The following is a 23,713-nucleotide window of genomic DNA, read 5'->3' on the forward strand; positions in this document are numbered from 1 at the left end:
TTCTGTTTTAAATGACTTGTTTCTGTATCCTTCAGTATCTAGACAGAAATGTGCACTAGATAGATGTTGAAAGTACTTTTTTGACAATATAATAATAAATTCTTGCTGAATATAAAGTTTGTTGATTATATAATGCCTTACTATGTCTTTTGTAATCATACCTTTCATTATTAAATAAATCTCTCCTATTACTTTGTAACTATGTGTTTCCTATCTCTTCAACAAGACAATAATGTTTTGTGTTCTATATTATCCCCTGCCCCCGGATTACAGTTATGTACATTTGTCTCCTCTTTTAAATGGCACTTTGAAGTCAGACCCCCCGCTGACAATCACAGGATCTCAAGGTTGAAATGAAACACTTTGCTAAAAATAGTAAGATTCTAGAGCAGGGCGCTGTGTTCAAATCCTAGTTCCACCACTGACTTCTAAAGTGCTGCAGGCGAAGTAATATAAATGGTTTCCTTTTCTGTAACAGGAGGAAAATAATATCTTCCTGTTGTGAATATAAAAATAGCATATACAAAACACAGAGCATATTATCTGGCCATTAGTAAGTACTCAATAGAAGATAGATATTACTATTATTATCATCTTACTCTTCTCTAAGGGATCATAGCACATCATCTAATCTGACTTACCACAAAATATAAGAATCCTCCCTGATATCCTTAATTTATTAAGGTATTTCTGATACCATCAACTTGCATGCTTACAGTGTTTTGTTTAAAAGTTCTTCTTTCATTGATCTATATCCTGTATCTCAGCAATATGCACGATTAGTTCTAGGGGCTACATAGGATAAAAAGTCCACTGCCGGGCTTCCCTGGTGGTGCAGTGGTTGAGAGTCCGCCTGCCGATGCAGGGGACACGGGTTCGTGCCCCAGTCCGGGAAGGTCCCACATGCCGCGGAGTGGCTGGGCCCGTGAGCCATGGCCGCTGAGCCTGCGCGGCCGGAGCCTGTGCTCCGCAGCGGGAGAGGCCACAACAGTGAGAGGCCCGCGTACCGCAAAAAAATAAATAAATAAAAATAAAAGTCCACTGCCTTTTCCACACGACATTATCCATCCTCATATCCTTCAGTGGCACCCACAAATCTCCTTCCCTCTCCACCAGTACAAACATAGCACTTAATACAGTTGTATTGGTTTGAATGGTTAGAATTAACTCTTTGCTCACATGGCTTGGGTATCATCGTAATGGTAGGGAATGAACTAAAATGGAGTAAACAGCTACTGGAGGATCCTTCCAGATTTATAAGTCTAGATGGTAAGCTTCTAGATCTACGGGGCTTTATGTATAATTTTCCTCATTTACATTGTTATCTCTGATCACTGAACAGGACTCTCTCTCTCTGGAATCAAAAACAGAGCAGCTGGACGTTTACATCAACTAAATGACCATTCTGGTTCATTGAGGTGTGCTGTATTAAAACCATCAACTGTCATTGCTGTTAATAATAAGAAACATCATCGGAGAACCTAATAAAAACTCTTCTTCTAGTAAAATTCCATCTCTAAAGTAATATATTTTAGCATCTCTGGTGATTTCTCAGCATTTGTGGAAGCAGGTTGTTTCATAAAGTAATGCAAAACATTAGGAGTGAACAAAGTTATAGAAATAAGGTGATTTGTTTGCTTCAACAATAAAAAAGCAAGAATCCTAGCAATAAAGATCAAGCCTATGCAGAACCCTGCCTGTGTTCTATCCTTTCTGGAGGAAACCCCCTCCAGATGGATTGGGATGCAATGGAAGATACCCCGGTAAAGCAGACAGACAGGACTGGGTTTGAATATTTGCCTTTCATTATGAGGTTTTGTCTTTTACTAGCTGTGGAAATTTGGACATGTTATTTAACTTCCAGAAGCCTTCAATTTCTCTCCTGAAAATAGTAATATTTAATTCAGAGGGCTATCATGAGGATTAAATAAACAAGTGTTTGTAGTGTGTTCGGTATGTAGCTGATATTGGAGAAAAGCTGGTTCTTTCCCTCTGCTCCTTTCCTTCTTCTTTGATCTAAACACTAACACTTAGGAAAATAGCAGCATTTTTCTCAATTCGTCAAAACTGGCCAGACTTCCCAGAATGGTAATCAGTCTACATGCTAGAGCTATAATTGGTTAACTTTTCAACCATTACTATGTTTTCACATTTTAAAAGCAAATCACCAAGGGGAATTTCTTTCGGTTTTCCTGGTGAGTAAGGAAGAAACTGATTTTGAGTATTTTGGTAAAGATGATCACAATTTTTCCGAGCAAGTACCACCTTGAAGGACTTATACTGAAATGGATAGCCCATGAACCAAGTTTTGGTAATTTTATTTTGGACCAGAAATCACTTTTTGAGGATAATGAGGAGAGAAGGGAGAAGGCTGATGGATTTTTTCCAAAGCAGGCATGTGAGTCAGGAGGCTGAATTCTTATAACCTTTATAACCTGTATAGAAGGCATGTAGACAGCTGGAAGAAAACGTTCCCTTGTACCTACTAATTGGAAACAACTCTCCACCAGCTTATGAATATTATCAACCTGCTGTCCCCACCAGGTTCGTGCCCAGCAAAATAAACGAAGTAATATTTTTGCCTGGCATAAATTATTAAGTTGTTCTATGCACGGTTGCTTTAAATAGGAGATGTATTAGCATATTTCTGCCACTCAGTTTCAAACATGCAACATTTTTATGTACATTTGCTCTCAGTTGAATTTGCCTCATTCATTTGTGGGAACCAAATATGTGCAAAGAACCCTATACGCTGTGAACAAATAAAAGATGGAAAGGGCATTTTCTCTGCACTTACAGGGCCTTACACTGGTAGGTGAGAGTAAACCCATATGATTCAATGTAGGAAGTGATAAGAGACAGAGAGAAAGGTTGGGAATGTTTAGGACAGGGAGAGGTCATTACTGCCTTGGGATGGGGATCATGAAGCCATCATGGGGAGATGACATTTGAGCTGGACCTTAAATATGCGTAGGCTGCCATTTGCAGTGACATGGATGGACTAAGAGATTATCATACTAAGCAAACTAGTCAGAAAGAGAAAGGCAAACACCATATGATATCACTTATATGTGAAATCTAAAATACGATACAAATCAATATATCTATGAAAAAAAAAGACTCACAGACATGGAGAGCATACTTGTGGTTGCCAAGGGGTAGGGGAGATTTGGGAGGGAAGGATTGGGAGTTTGGGATTAGCAGAGGCAAACTATTATACATAGGATGGATAAACAACTATATGGAGCATGAAACTATATTCAATATCCTGTGACAAACCTTAATGGAAAAGAATATGAAAAAGAATATATAAATAAATATATAAATATAAATATATATATATATAACTGAGTCACTTTGCTGTACAGAAGAAATTAACAAATATTGTAAATCAACTATTCTTCAATAAAATTAAAAAAATATATATATAGAAGGGTAGACTTTGTCAATGGAGAGTTGAATGGGAAGAGCATTCCAGGAGCTGGGAACTGCCAAAGCATAGGCAGAGGAGAAGAAAAGCATGGGGTACACAGGATAAATGCAGAATAGGAAGCGGTATGGTTTGACTGCAGGGTAGGATGGAAGGTAGGTGGGAGAAGTGTCAGGAGAAGGTTGAAAGATCAGCGAGGGCTGACTCAGGGAGGGCCTTACAGCCTCTGTAAATAATGGCAGCCTCAGCAAATCGGTTGTTTTATTTGCAACAAAAGATAGGCTAGTTCGGGCTTCCCTGGTGGCGCAGTGGTTGAGAGTCCGCCTGCCGATCCAGGGGACACGGGTTCGTGCCCCGGTCCGGGAAGATCCCACATGCTGCGGAGCGGCTGGGCCCGTGAGCCATGGCCGCTGAGCCTGTGCTCTGCAACGGGAGAGACCACAACAGTGAGAGGCCCGCGTACAGCTAAAAAAAAAAAAAAAAATAGGCTAGCTGAATAAAAATGGAGTTTCTGAATTCTGTACCTCATTGGCCAAGCTAACCACTTTCATTTTAACAATTTCATTGTCTGACCTTTCTGAACATTATTTTCTGCCTACAATGGGCAAGGCTATTGACAAGTGTTGAGTACAGAGGAATGTCAACCTGCATTGCTCTTGTTCTCACTGACTGTGCTCTGCTACCCTATCGGCAGAACGTTTTACCTGGTCACTTGTTCGTGCTAGAGGAGCTCTGTTTTGCAGCTGATGGGGGTGAAGGGGAAGAGGTTTTAAGAAGTCAGCTCAGGCACCTCATCATTCAACTGGGAGTGGTTGTAAGTAAAACACCTTTTACTTCATGCATCTACGTATAGGTTGGCTTAGAAATAAATTACATCCAAGACCGCTCAGTGAGAACTAATCCACTAAAAGCCAGAAGACTAAACCCAGCAATGTTATCTAGAAGCACGGACACAGGCTGAAGTGATCATGGAAAGTGTCTTCTCTCTTTTGAAATGGACATAAGGAGCCCTGATGGGAATCTGCAGGTCTATGCTAAACTCACACACACACACACACACATGCCAGCTTAGCTTATATAAAGGGGAGCAAAAGCAGCACAGAGAAATAAATTTAAGTCTCTCTGTACAGAAGTATTTTTTCATTGGATCCTCTTTAAGCTAGTTTTTAAGTCCCGTTACCACATTTGAGTGTGTGGGTATATACTGTCTCCGGTAATGCTGTCCTGTACTGTTTACCTCTCCTCTGACCATCACATGTCACCAGGTTTTGGTGATTTAGTATGCTTTTCTATGTCCACTTGGTGCTTCAGGATTACAGATGATGTAGAAATGGAAGTTACATTCTGTTATTTTTAATGGAAAAGATACTAAGAATCGAATCAGAACAATCCAAGTAGAATAATTTTCCAGGCGGACTCCATGTGCTTCAGATAACTGGATGGTTTAATGGACCGAAAAGCAAAATCGCTCTGAATGTTCCTGTACATCAGAAATTTGGGGATTTGGTTCTGCATTAATTTTTCACGTTGGTTCCACACCTTCAGTTCTGTATTCACCATCCTTATCCCCAGTTTAAAAAGTATTTGATCTTTTTTTTTTTTTTTAAAGAGCTCATAATCCAGTTCAGATCATTTCATTGATTATTTCTCAGTTAGTCTTTCTGTATTCTGTAGGGGTTGGCTGTTCGTCTCTACAGCTAATCCCACTAATACAACTTAAAGAAGCCCAGGAATGAGATAGTGGTGAAAATCTCTAAATAGTATTGGCAGCAAACAGGAAGAAGCATAAAAGGCGAACTGGAATCCTGCAAAAAGGAACGCTGTGGGTGAAACAAAACAACAGCAACAACAAGCTGTCTCTTATCAGAAGGGCACTGAATTCATCAGCATGAATTAACCATATTGCATTCCCAGGGAGATGAAGGGAAATCTTATTTTTCTAGACGACAAAGAGAATTTTTAACAAACCCAAGACACAAACAGTCCTGCTTCTTCCCCTAAGCCAATCTCAACTACTGGGAATCTTTAGCCTCTCTGAATGTCTATATGGTTTGTACTCCAGCACTTGGATATGTTGTGCTTTACTTTCATTGTTTCTTACAAGTAAGTTTTGTCTTCCCAGACAGAGGACAGATAGTTTCTTCCACTTCTTCATTGTATCCCACAGAATCTAATGTGGGGCTGAGTACTAAAGAAGTACCTCTCAAGGTCACTCACCAATGTATGAAAAAGTCCCCACAGGGTGAGAGGTCCCTTGGTCCCTGCTCCCCTCTGACTTCTCTGCCATAGTCAAGAGAGAACACTGGATTGCACACAAGGGTTACTGAGGAGTGGGCAGGATTCTTTAGCTAATTTTCCAGCAGGAGGATCATTGTACTTATGGGTCTGACCTGCATCCTCTATAATATAGACTCTGCATAGTCTAACCTTTGTAAACAGGGTCAATTCCCCAGACACAACACAGTCACAGTGCACTGGTTCTCTGACATGCTTTGTTCAGTCGGACCAGTGAAATATTTAGATGCATGCTCTTACTTAATGTATGGGGAGATTGTATACTCAATTTCTTTACGCCCCTTTTTGGCCCTCAACTTTTCTGCCTTTTCTGATCAGGAGGTTGTTTTTCACTTTATTCCCTTTGTATACTTTTTTCTTTCTTGATCTCAGTGCTATTTCTACCATTTGTTTAATGGCAATATTCATATTTTTTAATTCATTCTTCAGATTTGGAAATTGGTATGAAATTAACAAAATTTGAATGATAACCTTCTGTTAATAGTGACAGAACTTCTCTTGCCCAGTTGCCCTTAAATTATAACGGGGTTGTTGACCTCTTCAGTTCTAAAACTTGGCGACTTTTTTCTTTGCAAGCCACACCAGTTGTGAGAGATGATAGATAGGTAGGTAGATAGATAGGTAGATAGATAGATGACAGAGTCTATATTTTTTCTGTGAGAAGAGTTTTCTGAAGTCACATCATCACCAATCTTTGAGTCATACTGTAGGTTTCCCAGGTTGTCAGCCACTGAGGACACTCCATAGGGCTAATGGTGCGGGATTTGCCTGTGGGGGACAGGGAGCCACCTTTCACAGAAAGGCACTGGAATAACTCAAGGCAACTAAAAGCTTACTTTTCTCTTTGAGAGGCCCCATAGGAAGCACTAGCTTTAAGTGAAATCTTTATGAAAGGATTCCTTCTCTGAATTTTCCCAACAGGTCTCTTTGTTACTACCCCAGAGAGCTGCCTACCAGTCAGGGAATCAAATCTCCCTTATCGTGTCCAGACTGCTTTACCGCTGCACACACCCCCTTGGCGGGAGGGCTACAAATGGTTCTCTCAAGCTCCACTCAACGCACCAACCTGCCGTGTCTGAAATGCCCCGGCCCTTTCTGGCCTCGTGTATTTGACTCCTACACCATAGGGAAGTCCCCCTTGGATTCCAAAAGAAAATTAAACTCCTTGGAATTCCAAACTAATAAACTTTCACAGAGTGGCCCCAGGTGGATTGGTTATCATGATATTTTGGTCTCACCTAACCAATAAGAGGGCCGGTTGGCAAGTTCCCAGGATGAATATTCTCATATAAGCTTTGGATTAGAGGAAGCCAAAAGATTTTCGGCCATCTACATGCTCAACTTACACCCCACCTGGGTTCTGAGGTAGAGATCTGGTGACGATTGGGGCCCTGCAAGGCAATTAAAAGAAATAAAGCGAAGTATTATATTTTAATTGATGTAATCTTCAAGCTCCCAGTGGAATCTGGGGTGATATCTGACTAGAGTTACCCTAGGTATCAATAGATGACTATTCTGTGAAAGTGCATTTAGGAAGACAAAACCCTATGAATCCTGAACTTCATTAACATGTGTATCCGTTTGGGGAGGGGCGGGGGATTGGCTCTGCCTCCAGGACTACACACTGAAAGAAGCCACCTAGATTTTTCTGGGGTCTGAACAAAGAGCGGAAGAGGATAGGGAATGGAGAGGGAGCGAGAGAAGGGCAGGTGGAGGGGAAGACAAAATGTGGATTTCTACTTTTATTGGCTTTCAGAGTACCTGGATTTTAGACACACCAAAGCATTCTCTCCAAACCCAAACAGCTTTCATCCATCACTAACATTTCAGGGTTTGTTTCTGTTTTATTGTAAATATTGCAGTCGAAGAAAGATAAACAGACAAGAAAAAACGGCTTTATACAGTATACAGAATCAGATAGAAAATACAGAATGGAAAAGAAAGCCGACAACCAACCGATAAAAAGTGGAGACAAACCAAGGAAGAGAACTAGCTGGTTGCAGATTCACTCACCAGCTTGAGTGAGGTGCAGCCATGGTCCCAGCAGCTAATAGAAACTGCCTAGCGCTGTCAGTCTTATCTTTATTCCGTGAAAGAAACAGACTTTATAAAGGATTCATGGGGACGTTTACGTCACCAGTCCATTTTACAAAAGTTTGCTATTGATCAAGATATCCTGCTCATAAAAACGAGGGTTTTTTTGTTTTTTTGTTTTTTGGTTTTTTTTTTAAAAAAAACAACCCTTCCTGCCCCACATGCAATCTGACAGTAAGGACCACATTGTCAGAAGCAAGGACTGGAGCTGTGGGTCGGGGCAGCATGGCACCACTGCAGCCTGCGGTCCATGTGCCTTCAGGTGCCCTTCCCCCCCAATCCACGTTTCTCCCGGAGGCTCTAAGCAAGGTTTAAAAAAAGACTCACGTCCTGCAGAGCTTGCCGACATTTGATGGTTTAAGAGGAGAACGTAAAAAGATTCAAATTCATGAGAGAGAAGAGGTCAGCCTAGGACAAAACTGGCATCCTTTATAGGAACCATCGGGGTACCCCCCAGAATGGCAGTTCTAACCAGTAGTCCTGGCACAAAGAAGATGTCGACCTAATGTCGACGGCAAAAACATGGAATTGAGCTCGTTGTCTTGCAAAGGTGTCTTTATTTTAGTACGTTCAGAACAGAAACAATGTGAGGACAATTTGATTCAAGGTGGTGACAGCGGGGGAGATGGCTGTAGTGGCTGTTTAGTTCTCTCTCCTCTGAATTTTCTAAGTTGACAAACAGAAATTGCATAGAATTTGTTTTCAATCAGAAAATGAAAACTCTGTGTGTGAAACTCCCAACTGGCGAAGCCAAGCAAAGATCAAGCAGCTGCTGAGAAGCTTCACCCCTCCCAATGAGTGCTCCGGCCACTGCACACATCTCACAAGTAGAGAAGTACTTAGCAGGCATCTGACAGCCTGGAAAGCATCAGTAACTCCGATTGTGTAGACGAAAGAGAAGTGAGATGCTTCATGTAAAGTCCTACAAGGGGGGCTACTGCCCATGCTTAGGTGAGGACTCGAGTCCCTAGTTCCCAGGCCTGTGTACTGACTACAAGACCCTACCTCTCTCCCAGGAACCTGGCAAATTCTTGATTACTTAGGATCTTCCCATATAATAAACACACACACACACACACACACACACATTTGCACCGAGGTCTCACATCTAGTAGCAAGAAATCACCCAATCCATGATAGCCTTGGGGGTCTGGCTTCATAGGCAGCTACTGAGTTTGATTAAAAAGAGGTGCAGTTGACAAAGTACGCACCAGACCAGCAGGGCGGCCCCATCCTTCCCCACCTGAAGACAGCACGTTCCTGCTGAAGCCAAGGCCACTGTTGGGGAAATTTGTATTTACCCTCTCTGCTCCTTAAACAAGGGCCTGGGATACTTTGTGCCTTCTACTCTCCTCCGCTATCTCTCTTCTTCAGAGATCACATTCACCAAAGACCAAATCAAACCCAATCATAGTGAAAGTCAAAAAGAGAGAGAAAGAAAGGACAAATTAACTTCTGAAATCCCAGGCATTTCAAGGTCTCTCAGTAAACTATGAGTTAATTGGGTTTTGGCATTTAAAAAATTACTGGACCTTTCTTTGATATTCTCCACCTAATTCACCTTCTCCTACATGCTCTGTGGCCCCAGTCACCACACAGAAAGGAGAGTTCAGCGCCTGGAGTCTGATGCACTGGCCGCTTCATATCCTAAAATTTAGGAAAATGCTAACAGGGATTATTGTGACTTCAATTCCCTAACCCAGCCTCCCCCTCCAAGAAAACGAAACAAAGGAATAGAACTGAGACAGCAAAGAAGAAAAGGAGGGAAGGAGAGAAACAGAGAAAACAAAAGAAAAGAACATTAACAAAAATATACAAATCCAGAAAAGAAAAACTTCCCTGTTGAGTTTAATTTTTTTTTTTTTTTTCCTGTAAGAACTAGACCCAGGGTACAATGGCCCCTTCCTAGGGGGAAATTCCATTGATGATGCCACCAATTCATCGGACGGTCTGGGCAGGGACCCCTCCCACCCCGACTCTTTAGTTTTGTTGGGAGGGAAAGGCCCACTGCGGGAAGAGGGGGCTTGTGGCCAGGTGGGAGAGCGTCCCCTGCCACTCGGGCTCAACGTCTCTGGGTGGCCCCAGCTCCCCGGACCAGGGCGCCGTCTCCGGCTGGGGCGTCAGGCTCTTTGATCGTTTTGTAAAGTTACTGGATCCAAAACCTGGAGAGAAGGGTGGACGCTGTACAAGTCCGGGGGCCCCGCGGGCAGCAGGGCGGGTTCAGCGAATCCCGCCTCCGCAGCGGGCCGGGGAGCCGAGCATCCTCGGCGGCGGGGCTACTCGGGCTCGCTGCTGTTGGTGGTCTTCTCCCACTCCAGGCTCTCCTCGCTGCGCGCCGGCGACGGCCGCGCCCGCAGGCCCTGGAAGCGGCGGCACTCGGGGCACACGCGTATGTGCGTGCAGCCGCGGGCCACCAGGGCGGCCTCCTGGGCCAGTCTCTGCGCCAGCTGGTCAGGCTCCCCGGCCCCGCACAGCTTGCCGTTGCTGAGGGTCACGGTGGCCCGGGGCCGGCGCTGCTCCTCGGGGATGGGGGGCCGTGGCGGCGGTAGCCCGGCGCGCCGCCGGCGCGGGTGGACACTGTCCTGACACAGGATGATGCTGCGCAGCTCGCTCACCATCTCCTGGCAGACGGACACCTGGAGGACACGAGGAGGTCACAGCCCGACCTCTCAGGACCAGCCCCCGAGGGTCCCCTGCGGGCTCATTCGGGCGCGCGATTAGGGCGCAGAGTTTCACAATTATATCACCTTAGATTTTCGAAGGCCTTTCAATCCACCTCCTCACTTCCACCCGCTATTTAATATTCAAACATCCTCCATACCATTCCGCCAGCTGGTCGTCTCGTCTTTGGACAGCTTCAAAGACACTGATCTCACCATGTTGGGAGGGTGCCCCTACCATTTTTGCACATTACCCTTAAAGGCTGCTTCCTTCTACTGACTTAATTCCTCTCCCTGAACTTTTCATCCATCCATCCCAGTTAAATTTAGACCTTGAAGCCGACTAAATAAATAATCCCTTTACCGCATGTCAGTCTTTCAAGCTTGTGAAAAAACAACCATGTCTCCACGAACATTCTGTTCTCAGGCCAAAGAGTCTCATTTCTTTTAATCAGCTGGTTATGGCTGGAAAGGCTGCGTTCTAACAATAACTATAATAACAAAAACAAGGCAATCTACTCCTGCAGCTCTGCCATCTCCTGATAAGAAACTCTTGGGTCCAGCTGTGTTTCAAAATACTTTGAATTTTGACAAGGTCATACAATGCACATAAAATATATTACGTATCACTTCCAGTGGGCTCTGGGGGAAGACCCTATATTCAAACACATTACTATTTCTGTAGCAAAATGAATATACATTCACACCAAGTGAGTTAAAGACCATAAACATTAGCCTCATACAAGTCTAAGTCAAGGTTTGTCACCCAAAGCACTGGCATCAAACTTACAAAAACCTTGGAACTTTCTGAGCTTTTGCGGTTTCAGAATTGTGGATGAAGAATCTTGAGCCTGTACCATGACTACTACTGTTATACCCATTTCACAGATGTGGAAATGGAGGCTCACAGAAGTTAGATACCTTGCCAGAAATGACTCGACTAACAAATAGCTGACCCGGAATTTGAACCTAAACCTACATACTGCAGAGCACATGCATGCTCTGCTTTCTTCTCTACTCTGTGCTGGAAAGGACACTTTCTCCCATTAGGATGGGAGAGGAAGCTTTCTGTTCTTTCATGTTCTTTCTTCTAGTCTTCCCGTTCTATCAACAGGACAGTTGTTCTACCATAGTCAAATAGTTAACTTAGCCTTGACTCTTCTTTCTAGATGTTGGGAGAGCTTGAACTCCTCACTGAATTTTTTAAGGTACATCCAGACCACTGGCGAGCTCTTGGGAGAATAACCCAGCGTGCACAGATCCTCTACCTGAAGCAGCTACAGAGAAGTAGAATCCCCTAATGGAACACAGCCTGAGTTAGGACTTGAGACCTGGATTCTAGACCCAAGGTTGTTAATGAATAGCAGAAACTGTAGTCAAGTCACTTAACTTCTCTGTGCTTCTGATAATAATTACAACAAAAACACCACCACCTGCCTAATCTATTATATGTGACAAGAACATAAAGACATATATTGATATTTATTGACTGTCAACTAAGTACCAAACACTGTGCTTTGCAGTGGAAATACAGACACAAAGGACTCAGTCCTTACTTTCAGGCAGTGCAATGTCTAGGAGCCAGGCTGATACGAAAATAATTGCCACACAGTTTGTAAGTGCTCTATGTGCTGGTTAGAGGGGTGGTGGAAAGGAAGAGGAATGAGCAACTTTCCGGTCCAGGTAAGAAGGCAGGAGAACTGCGGAAGGTTTCACAGGGACAGGAACACCTGAACGAGGTCTTAGGAAGAGGTAAGAGCACCGCCATTTAAGGGGTGGACGGAAGGAGAAGGCCAGTAACGCTGGAGAGGGAAGGAGGAGGGAAACCAAGAGAGCTTGGAGCAGGCAAGGCAAGGGAGGAGAGAGTTCTGGAAGGAGCGATCCACTTCATCAAGGGCCACACTGAGGTCCAATAAGGCCCAGTGGGTTCTCTTTTGGTTTCGTTCATTGGGAGGGGTCAGACCTCTCAGTCATGACCTTTCAGGGAAGGGGTGGGGAGAAGCCAGCTGCTGTGGAGTGAGGCCCGAATGGGAGGTGAGGACATGGAGAGAGAGGCAGTCGGATCACCTGGGCTTGCAAGAGGAGAGGGGTAGGGCAAGCGCAACAGCAACATGGCTATTATTTGAAAATACGGAATAAACATGAGCATAGTTTTGGACTTGGGGGAGAGAGCAGGCAAAAAAAATAAATAAAGGGGAGAAAAAGGATAATCCTAGAGGAGCTGAGGAAAGGTGGGAACAAGGCAGAGAGGAAGGGATGACCAGAACATCTGCAGAAGCCCTGGGGGTGGCTCCAGTTGTGGGTAAATTTTTAGGTGGGCGTTTTAATTTGGGGCTGGTCACTCCTGAGTTCCAGGTGAGGCAGGAGGTAAAATTAGTCATGGAGGAGCAAAGGGATGTGAGGAGTGGGTGATGGCTTGGAAGTCCTACTGGGAAGTGGGAAAGAGGCTGAGCACAGAAAAGGAAAAGACTGGTCAGCAGTGTTGAATGGAGGCCCTACATGAGGCTGGACCGCATAGGTTTATAGGGGTGCTGTACTCTTCTGTACTGTTGGTATCTGCTGTTAGGAGCTGTCAATTAGGGAAGGAGATTTTAGGGCGATCAGGAGTTGGGAGATTGAGATAGAGGCCAATATACTTCAAAAAACAAACAATGCAAGTAGCGTGTAATGATTTGTGCCCTGGAATGGAGGTAGGATGGAATAAAGTCGTCTTCCTTCTCTCAGACTCTTCCATCTGTGTGAAGGTTATATTAACCCAGTTTCTAAGCCACAGGTTTGGGAATTAAACTTATTCAAAAATCTCTGAGAAGGAAGATGTCATTTTGAGCTCTCGTGAATTGGGATATCTCTAAACAGCTTTACCTGCAAGGCAAAAACATACTTGAGATGGAAGAACCAAAGCCATCGTTTGCATTAGTAACCTGGTACTTCCGCCTGTTTTCCCTTATAACACTACATCTTAAATCATAGTTGTGTAAGTCTTCGTTGTTCATAAAAACATTTTCACAGATTTATTTACTGGGCTGTTTCAAAGAAGAATCTGAAGCCCAGAGAGGTTATGTGCCCTTTCTGTGGCTGCATAATTAGTAAGTGATGAAGCCTGAACCCTGAGCTCCTGCCCTCGGAACTGGGATTCTTTCCGCTGTGCTGTTCCATGGGTGCCCCACCCTCCTGTGGGATTTCACAAGTTCTGTCTGAAATGACCTTTGTCCCTGTGTGAGCCTGTGAACTTGGCACTGCTTGCCAATACTACAGGTCATACCCCTTAGAAGGTTTACCTCAGTCGCTTCTGAGTGTCGGAGAGTCCATAAAAACTCCAACATAGCCATAAAAATGGCCACGATTAAGCCACAAATAAGAACCACAAAGATTCCACCAATATTCTCCATTCCCAGTCCTGTAAGAAAGTGAGAACGAACAAAAAATAGTGTAAAAGAGCTGGGAGACATAATCATTCTACCAAAAATGCTGAATGACTAGAACTTGAGTCTTGTAGACATTTTACACACATGTTCCTTGAGATATAATTATTCTTTGGAAACAAAAATGCAGCATAGCTGGAGTAGAAGAGGGGAGAGGGCTCTAGATGCAAGTGGAGGAGATTGGTGAGAAGCTTTCTGGGGTGGGAGGGTCAGTCATTTTAAGAAAAGGGCTAAGAAAAATTTTGATTTAGCATACAGAGACATGATAGCAAAATACCAGTAAATTCTAGCAGTTTCATAAAAAGTTCATCAATCTTCCTAGTATTGTGTTTGCTTGATATGAAGCAACTGTCGTAACCAAACTATGGATAGAAAAAATTACATTTACTTAATTGTGTCAACGTGTTACTAACAGACTTACTTGGAAAGTAAAACGTTTTATCCCAGGCGGTTCCCAAACCTGGCTGCCATCAGAACCCCCGGGGAAGCTCATTAAAGGTATATAGATTCCTAATCCTCACCCCAGACATACTGAATCCCCATCTCTGGAGATGGGGCCCAGGAATCTGTATTTTAAAATGCATTTCACAAGTGATTCTTTTCCAGCCAGGCCTAAAATTTGTTTGCAAATTGGTATTTTGGGAAGCATTGTGTATGGCTAAGTTCCTTGAAGTTAGGCAGTTTCTGGTTGTAAACTCATTGCCAAGCATGATACCTGGCATATCATATATATTCAATAGATATTTCTGGAATTATATGGTTGTGTCCAACACTGAGTTAGCTATGTAATTGGATGCTTTTTTTTTTGGTACTAGAGAAACCCAAACATTAGGGGAGTGTCAGAAACACATGAAACCCTGATTTAAGAGAAGCCACAATCATAAATCAAAAAGCATCTTTTATCCTGATAAATGCCAAGAGGGTAGCTTATGTCCTGTGCTGTTGGAATGCCTGCATACTTGAGTGTTTGTTCAACCAGCAGTGCCTTCATGGGACACGGAGCTATGTTGGTGTCAGGGAAAGCTAGCTTCATACAACACTGAAATGAGCCATGGATCAGAAGCAGAAATCTGACACTACTTCCTACACTTTGGAAAGCTGGAAAAATGGCCCTACCTAGCCATTTTAAGATGCCTTGGGTTTTCTCTCACAAAGACTCAGATGGCTGTCTGTTGGTTTTTTGTTTTGTTTTTAAAATAACACAGCTCGGCGCAGTGCCTGCCTACACCAATAATCTGCTACAATGGCTCCGAGGGCTTACATCATGAATGTACCCAGTGGATTGTATACTCTGGTCTGCAGGTCCACACAGCCAACTCTTGGGTACCTGTGTAAGTAAACATCCTCTATTGTGAATAATCAAAAACGAGAGATGACTTAAAAACTCAGTTCTAAGGGAAGGCACACAGCGTTGGGAGTAGATTTCTACCCTCCAAGAGGAAGGTGCTTGGGCTTCATTTGATCACCTGCCCCCGTAACCTGGGACCATTTGGGCAGAAGGTTTTTAACCATAGGAACATCTGGGGACAAAAGGGACACTTAAGGGGGAATGCACCAAGGACATAGCTGGGGCGTCCAGTCACAGCTTTAGGGGGGGTGAGAACCAGGTATTGGGACGTGCATCTGAGCATCATGGACAAACTAGTTTCTCCAGCCAGCCCCTGTAGAGAAAGGGCTCCCCAGTGAAGGGGAAGTGATGACTGTGATACCAAAGATGCCCACCTGTTCAGGTAAACAGAGCTCCAAGTGACTGGTGAGGTACCACAAGACTTTCCTGTCATCTTGGGATAGCTCTGCCTGATGTAGAAAAAGACTAGGATCCCCTGGAAGGGATTCAACCTCCCCTCGTGTTTCTGCAGAGGTGTTCTCCCCTCCTCGAGTCCAATTCTGCCATCTGGACCCTAGTGTTTCCCTGTCGCCCTCAGTCACCATCCCAGCCCTCCTCAACCTTTTCCCCCGTACTGACTCTTTCCCTCAGTGCACATACACACTCACGTCTTTCCCTTCTTAAAGAAAAATACAAAATCCTTCTCCCTCCAGCTCTGTCTAGTGAATACCCTTCTCTTTCCTTCCTTCCCTAGGCAAGATTTTTGAAACTGTCTATATCAGAACTATGTTAAGACAGTCCTTAAAACGCTTACATTTGGAGACCCATCCCACATGAAAGCAAGTAGGAGAAAATGCACCCACATCTTATGTTAAATGCATTTTAAAAATTTTGCTTCTGATGTGACGGAGTGGCAAGCAACAGTTAATGTATAATTGGCTGTGATTTCTCAGCAGTCGTTGTTCATACAAGAGAATGTTTGCAAAAGGAGAAAAATCAAACCCAAAAAAATTGTTTCTAAATGTAATGACGTTTTTATGAATATTAAATTTAAAAATTAATGAAGTCGAAACAATGTTACATTTTGGAGATAGTTAATTACCCGTCTTGATTTAGCAGTTTTCTTTTTGCATTTTGAAGCTAATAATTTTTTTCAGATCTCAAACATAATTTTGAACACTTGAAAATCTTTTAGGCGCTAGGTGGTCTGTCTATGGTATCTAAAGGAGAAAATGATTGCGTTCTGAATTCACTTTTATTCTCCAGAATATTCACTTGTCATCCCATGAAATTTTGTCTTGTACCACTAAAACCAAGCTCCCTGAGGTTACCAATGAACATTTTGTTTCTAACCTATCGGAAAATTGCCAGTCCCAATCTTAAGTGACCTCTGGTAACACCTGACATTGTCAACCACACCCCCTTCTTGGCATTTTTTTTTTTTTTTTGGGTCCACGCCATGAGGCTTGTGGGATCTCAGTTCCCCCACCAGGGATTGAATCCAGGCCACGGCAGTGAAAGCGCTGAATCCTAACCACTGAACCACCAGGGAACTCCCCCTTCTTGGCTTTTTATGAAGCCATTGCTCTCTGCTCTCCACCAATCTTCTCAATCGCCTTTGCCTGCTCTGAGGCATATTCTCCCATTTCCCTGCATTTGGCCTCTTGTCTCTCCTCCACGCACTGTCCTGCTGATTTTACCTCCTAAATACTTTTCAATTTCTTACCTTCTCTCTCTCTCTCTCTGCTACCACTTCCCTAGCTCAAGGCCCCACCATCTCTTGCTTGGACTTTGGCAGCATCTCCAAAATGATATCCCTGCTCGTAGCTGTGTCCTCCTCAACTTTACCGTCCACCTAGTTGCCTGAGTGATCTTTCTGATCAGAGATGCTTTCTTTTTTTTTTTTAAAATGTGGCGAATATTGTTCTTTGATGCCCTTGGTCACAAAATAACATGAAACTTTTCTTCTCTATGATGAGTTGATTGGGATTGGGTAGATCAAAGAATGGCACGTTTCACTGTTACAATATTACATAATGGCACTTGGAAGCCAGTACCTGTAAAGCCTGTATGAGGGTATGTGGAATATGGTTATGACCACAAAGCAGATCAAATCCAGAATTTACTGAAATATCAATGTACCAGTCAGTGAGGGAAGTGATATATAAGAAAATAATTTCTGTTGGAAAGAATAATTATACTATATATTTTTTTCTTTTAATGAAACCACTGGGAAAAGGGCAGTAAGACCTGTAAACTCCAGTATACAGTATCACCTCTCTGTTCAATGGAGAGAAGAAGGCAACCATCTGTGTTCATATCATTAGACATCTCCTACCATTGGGGAAAGGTTAGGATCTATGAAAAAGCCCAATCCCTGAGACCCAGGGAGATAATGTTTTTTAAACCTGTTTGCCATTACCATCTTAGCAAATCTGAAGCAACTGTCGAGAGCTTAGCTGAGCCTGATAGAGTTGAACTGCCAAGAGTCAGAGTGAGCAACTGAGACAACAAGCCAGAATGAAAGTAACAGTGAAGTCCTTAGTCAGTTACTGCAATAGTATAGAAAGAGGTTAAACTGGAGAAAACATCAGAACCTCCCTGTTCCATATCCCCATATGGAATGGCTCACTTGCTGATAAGATGAATCAGCACAGATATGGTGGTCATCTCACTGTGGTGGGGGGGGAACCAGAACAAACACTGCTTGAGTTTAATGAACCTGGATGCTGGAAGAGGGCTAGAGAGAAGGGCTAGAAGTGGACAAGTACTGAGTCAGAGTAGTGTCTTTAACATCTCCCTTCTTTCCCCAAGTAGAGGTCTCGACAGAGGCCTGAGGAAGGCATTTGCCAAATGGCCCAGGTAAAGAGGTTTCTAAATGGAGATCCCTGGGCTAGGAATCAGAGATGCTTTCTGATACAACATATGCCACTCCAATATTGCATAAAATAATAATTAGTTTAATGTTATATATCTGGATTTCCCACTAGACTGTGATTCCCTTGAGAGGAAGAGCCATGTCTTGTTCAACTCTATAACCCCTGGACCATCATAAGAGCCCAATAAATGTTTGTTGAAACAATGAGCTGACAGAAAGAGGATAAGGGCATCCCAGGTGTAGAAGCATGAATTCTCAAAAGCTTTGGATACATACTGTGATATGTATTCATTCCTAATTAAATGTTGTTTAAAATAATCATAAAGTGGGCCAGCCCTCGTTGAGTGCTCCCAGCCTGGTGGCCTAGACTGCACTCTGTGGCTGGCCAGAGTGGGACTGACCATGATGTGGATGATCCACGGCATGGACTTGACCACACGCGGTCACGGGCAGGCGTGGGGGGGATGGGATAGGGTTATAAATGGACAGGTGATCTGTGCTGGGATAATCTTGATCAGATCAGGGAAAGCTTCTTTGAGGAGCTCAGGTTTGTACAGGATGCTGGTAGAAACCATGAGTCACTGAAACACCCCACAGCCTCTCTTTCCCAGCTTCTCGCGTTTCAGGGCCAGCATGTTAATCACGGGTGTTGGCTCCAGCGTGCTGACTCCTGGCTGAGTGGCCCCCTCCTCCTAGGAGTGGGGCTTGTATACCATTCGTGCCTTTAGGAACTTATTGGAAAGTGGAAGCAAGAATAGATTGCTGGCAGAGTCGGAGCTGAGAAACAGATGGAGCGGGGAGCGGGGAGCGGGGAGCGGAGTTAGGAGGCAACAGCAGTTCCGTTAACGTTGTCGTTAGTCATTCTCCTAGAAGTCAAATGCCTTCCCCAGCTCACAGCCCTCGCTCAGAGGAGCCTGTCATGTGGACCCCCTCCAGGCTGAGCCCAAGGCCCTCCACACCTGCAAGGGAGCCATCTCATCACTCCCCCTTCCCTTCTTCAGACGGGACCTCACAGAAGCCATCCAGACAGATGGCGTTGAAACTGAGATTTTTCTCCCGACACTTGCGTCTCTGAGCCTCAGCTAGGCCTCAGCCGTAAGACTGTATTAACCGAAATGGAATCAAACTCTCCCCACAAACTCCTGGTTGACTGAAGACCAACTGTGGTGTGTCACTCACAGATTGCCCACGAATACAAATGATAGTTGACAAATGCAAATGAAGAACATTGTCTCTAGAACTAGAATGGCCACCTGGAAGGGAGAATCTCTGAGTAGAGTTGAATCTCCACCCACCTACCCACCTGCTCTGCCTTCGGTTCTGACTGGCCAATAATCGCTTCTTGGATTCAGGTGCACATAGGTCCCAGCCCTTAAAACCCACTCATATCTCCAGATGGCACTGTGAAAATTTGCAACTGTGATGCAGGAAAGCTCATTCTGAATGGGAGCCTGGGAAGCAAAGAGGCAGAGGCCACAGGAGCCACGGAGCAGGTGCAGAGGGAGGAGAGACCATTATACCACAATCCCGTCAAGGGACAGTGTATTCAGTCTTTGCCGTTGGTCACACATCTTTCTTGAGGAGCTCCCGTGAGCTGAGCACTACGCTAGGTGCTGAAGCTTGGTGCAATCTTCCACATTGAACATATTTGACAAAAACATGGATTCTTTGACCATTTTGATTGCAAGCACTTCCTAATTCAGAGCTACATTCACCTACATCCATGCAAATACATTAAGTGGTCCCATCTCCATGGACTTATTTGTTGTAAACAGCAACTTCACGTGCCCATATGTGAGCTGACCCGTATGACCTTCCCAGAAAATACAAAGCGAATCGTCATGTTTGCACTGCTGAGGACTGTGAAATACTAAGTTTGCCATTTCTTCTTGCATTGACCATGACATCTGTTGACTAGACCTAGCAGATTCTGGAGACGGTGATGGCAGAAGGGTAGAGGAAGGAACGCGGAATAGAAGAGGGATGGTAGAGGCATCTGGTAAGTATTGCAATTTATCAGAACGCAAGTTATGGGAGAGGTACTTTACAATTTATCAAAATATGAGCTCAAGCACCTCATTTAAAAAAAAACATTCTCTATCTCATTCATTTATCCTTAAAAATACTATAAAGAAAGTCCACGGTTGGCATTTTACAGTTAAAGAAATGGAAATTCAGAGAACTTCAAGAATTTGCCCAAGCCTTCAGAGCTCAGATGTGAAATCTAGATAAATCTGACTGCCCAGCTAATGTTTATAAAAATAAAGCTGACCTTTATGAATATTTACTATGAGCCAGCTTGCCAGGCTAAACATTTTAATTCAATCCTAACAGTTGCCCTGTGAAATTGGCACGACCCTTACCTCCATGTTCCTGACCAGGAAACCAAGGTACTGGAGTCAGGTAACTTGCCCAGGGCTCCACGGCTGGCAAGGGGAAGTGCCAGATCCAAATGGAAGCCAGAGCCTGAGCCCATATCCCTACCCCCATATCACTTCTCCCCAGAACTCGGGGCCCCCATGGTCCCTCGTGCTGCAAGGGGTGTGATTACAGACCTCACCCTGGCTCCCTGTGACTGAGTTCATTCCTAGGACCACGCCACCCTCACCCCCAGTGACTGGGGAAGTGAGACCTATGTATGGGCTATTAGTTCCACTTATAAAATCCCCTTCTCTCCTTGGGAACATTACAGCAAATGTTTGAATCGATGATCCATTGACTTAATCTTGGCTCACTTTCCAGACACAGTGGGGCTGTGGTCTTTGTAACTGCTGACCTCCTTTGACGCAGACACACTGGGCCATGGTTCACCTCCGTTCCCGATCGTGCTTCCTGGCACCCCCTCCCCCGGAGTTTCCCCGTCTCTTAGCAGTCCATCTGATTTGATTAGGAAGAGGCTTCCTCCGGCAAGCATCACTTCGAGACACTATCTAAACTCCCATATTCAGGTTTCCAGTCTTGGCCCTCTCCAGAGAAACCAGAGAACCAGGATAATAGAGCTGAGCCCCCAGGGAAGAAAGAGAAAGGAAAACGTCCCCACGATTCCCCCGACCCCCCTCATCACTCGCCCCCGCTCTTGCTAAGATGTCTTACACTTTCATTCCCGCCGTGCCAGACAGCAAACTTCCTGCTCTCTAAGGATTTTGTGAGTGAGTCAATGCCACCGTCCTCTTTTCCATCCTTGAAAGGGGACCCTGATTTTCACAGCCTGGTGGTGTATTTATGTTCCTTTGAAGCCTGATTGTGAGCTTGTGTTTTTCAAGATAAAAGTATTTAATTTCCTTGGAATTCACCGACTACCTTTTTGTCTGGCAATTGTTCTGCAAAGCCTTCAGTAATCCAATCCCCTTGAATTGGGAGGCTGGCCTCTGTGAGTGGCTAGCGATATTTCTTTTTATAGGGGTTGAGTGAGAAAATAAATAAAATAAGTGTTTTTGAAAAGACAAGGCAGAAGAAAATGAAACAGCTTGGACTGAAGCCTGCTTCTTTTTGTAATTCTCCAGTCTTCCACATGATCTGCCGTTGCGTTTTTCAGCCCTGTATGCAGGTAGCTGGTCACTGAGCTATAGGCAGGGAAAGAAACGGGGAGATGAAGCCAAGGGGTAATGTTGTGGTTCTCACCAGAGCCAAGTAAGACCTGGCAAAAAGACTCAGACGGTGGCATCATCCCAATGTTAGGATTCTTCTCTGGAATTTGGCAGTGATACCGGAGCTGTAATACTGGGTTAGAAGCGGAGTAGCAGCAGATCCTTTTCTTTGAAATTTCTCACATTTTAATAGGATAATAAAGTAGAAGAGGATTATGTGAGGCACTGCACATTGTCTGGTACATTGCAATTGATGTCACTCTCAGTTTCAGAGATCTCTGAGAACAGGACCGCCCTCATAGTTCCCTTCACCTCCATCCCTCTCTGTCTGCTCCATCTCCTCCTCCTTTCTTTAGGCACATGTGGAAGCCAACTGATCCCAACCACGAAAAGAAAGATCCCCTGGAAGCTGCTTTGGAAAGCAAATGAAAAGGACTGCCCTTTGTTCAATTTGAGACACAAGAAAAAACATGGTCCTGCGGCTCCATTCCTGGCCACCATGAAAGACTTAAAGGAAGAGATCTTTCAGGCCACACTGGTCCCTGTTCTTCTGCCACAGGAGGGGGAGGGGGTGTCTCTCGAGCAGTGAGTTTTACTCCGGAAGTTTGATGGCTAATTTGTCACAGGGAGACCAAGCAGTGGTTCTGCTCCTTCCAGGCTAGTGCTTCTGGCCTGGCTTGGGGGAGGTCACGTGGACTTTCATTCAGCCAGGAAGCCTTTTAGTCTCTCTGAGTAATGTCTGTTTGGGTTTCAGCCATGGCAGAAATGGGGCCACTGCATTAAGCTGGCACTAGCTGCTGTGGCTATGCTGGGAGCCGAAGCCCTGGTTCTTACAGTGATTTGCACAGTACCTCCCAGACAGCCCCCTCTTGGACATCACCACTTGTTAATACAGCTCCCCCTCTCGTTCCCAAGGACGACCGCATGGAGGCAAGTTAACATCGGCTGGTTGGTAGAACCCTAGCATTTTCCGAAGCACGTGGGACCTGGGCAGGATGACTTCCACTGTTTATCTTCCCTCTTCATCTGCTCAGTTCTCTTCTCCGTGCCAGGGAACATTCGGTCCCCCAGTGGAGAGTGGAAAGAAGCCTCCTGCTCAGCCCTTTCCATCCTCGCTGGGAGCCTGCTTTCCCTGTGTCTCCTCTCCATCCATCCTGAGCTCTGCTGTCAGACCAGACTTCCTAAATTCTGTGGAATGGGGAAGAATATCCCAAGCCAACCACTCTGTAAAAACAACAACTTAGGGCTTCCCTGGTGGCGCAGTGGTTGAGAGTCCGCCTGCCGATGCCGGGGACACGGGTTCGTGCCCCGGTCCGGGAAGATCCCACATGCCGTGGAGTGGCTGGGCCCGTGAGCCATGGCCGCTGAGCCTGTGCGTCCGGTGCCTGTGCTCCGCAACGGGAGAGGCCACAACAGTGAGAGGCCCGCGTACCGCAAAAAAACAACAACAAAAAAACTTAATTTTCCTATAAAGGTACCTAACATCTACCTCAAACTCCCGTTTCCACCTGATTGCCAAAAATGTAGCGATTTCTTTACGTTTAAATTTCAGATTTACATTCAGTTAAATACGGTGTTTTCTCTGTTCCCCCTTCACTCCTGGATGTATTTCAGGTCTGGGGTTGGGGAGGAGATTATGTGTCATGGGGGTGGGGCTGATGTCCCATCCTAATGCCAGATTCCTCTTAGATTTCCAATATCCTTGTCTGGGGCCCCAGAAAATGCAGATCTGTCCCTGGGACCTCTCTGCCCTGGGTGCCCATGTGCTATCTCTCACGCACCCACTCCACCGTGGCATGACACATATTTCTGGGGCATGCCAAAATCCAGAAGTAAGCAAAAATCTCTTTACCTCTTGGTATCCCCAACGAATGTAGGAGTTCTCTCTGGCACTCTCCCCCTCCCAGCAGGGCACAAGGCTCCTTCTCAGGGACCTGCCACATTCTAACATATCCTTTCCTGGTTTGCATCTTTTTATCTGGTTTGCAGACTGGGTGGCCTGGCTCTTTGAACTTCTAGT

General features: G+C 44.7%; 1 protein-coding gene across 1 annotated transcript in view; it reads right to left on the reverse strand.

Moving 5' to 3' along the window:
* Positions 1–9,912: 9,912 nt before the first annotated feature.
* Positions 9,913–23,713, reverse strand: part of GRIK4 (glutamate ionotropic receptor kainate type subunit 4) — a gene marked incomplete at its 5' end in the record, with an annotated part of 314,312 nt that continues 300,511 nt past the window's right edge. The window contains 2 exons of the mRNA XM_081241422.1: positions 9,913–10,455; positions 13,758–13,876. Coding sequence (XP_081097548.1) covers positions 10,096–10,455; positions 13,758–13,876 — 479 coding nt within the window. The 3' untranslated portion in view covers positions 9,913–10,095. The remainder of the gene's footprint in view (positions 10,456–13,757; positions 13,877–23,713) is intronic.

This window comes from Mesoplodon bidens (genome assembly GCF_964165515.1).
Source record: "Mesoplodon bidens genome assembly, chromosome: 7".
NCBI classification, from domain to species: domain Eukaryota; kingdom Metazoa; phylum Chordata; class Mammalia; order Artiodactyla; family Ziphiidae; genus Mesoplodon; species Mesoplodon bidens.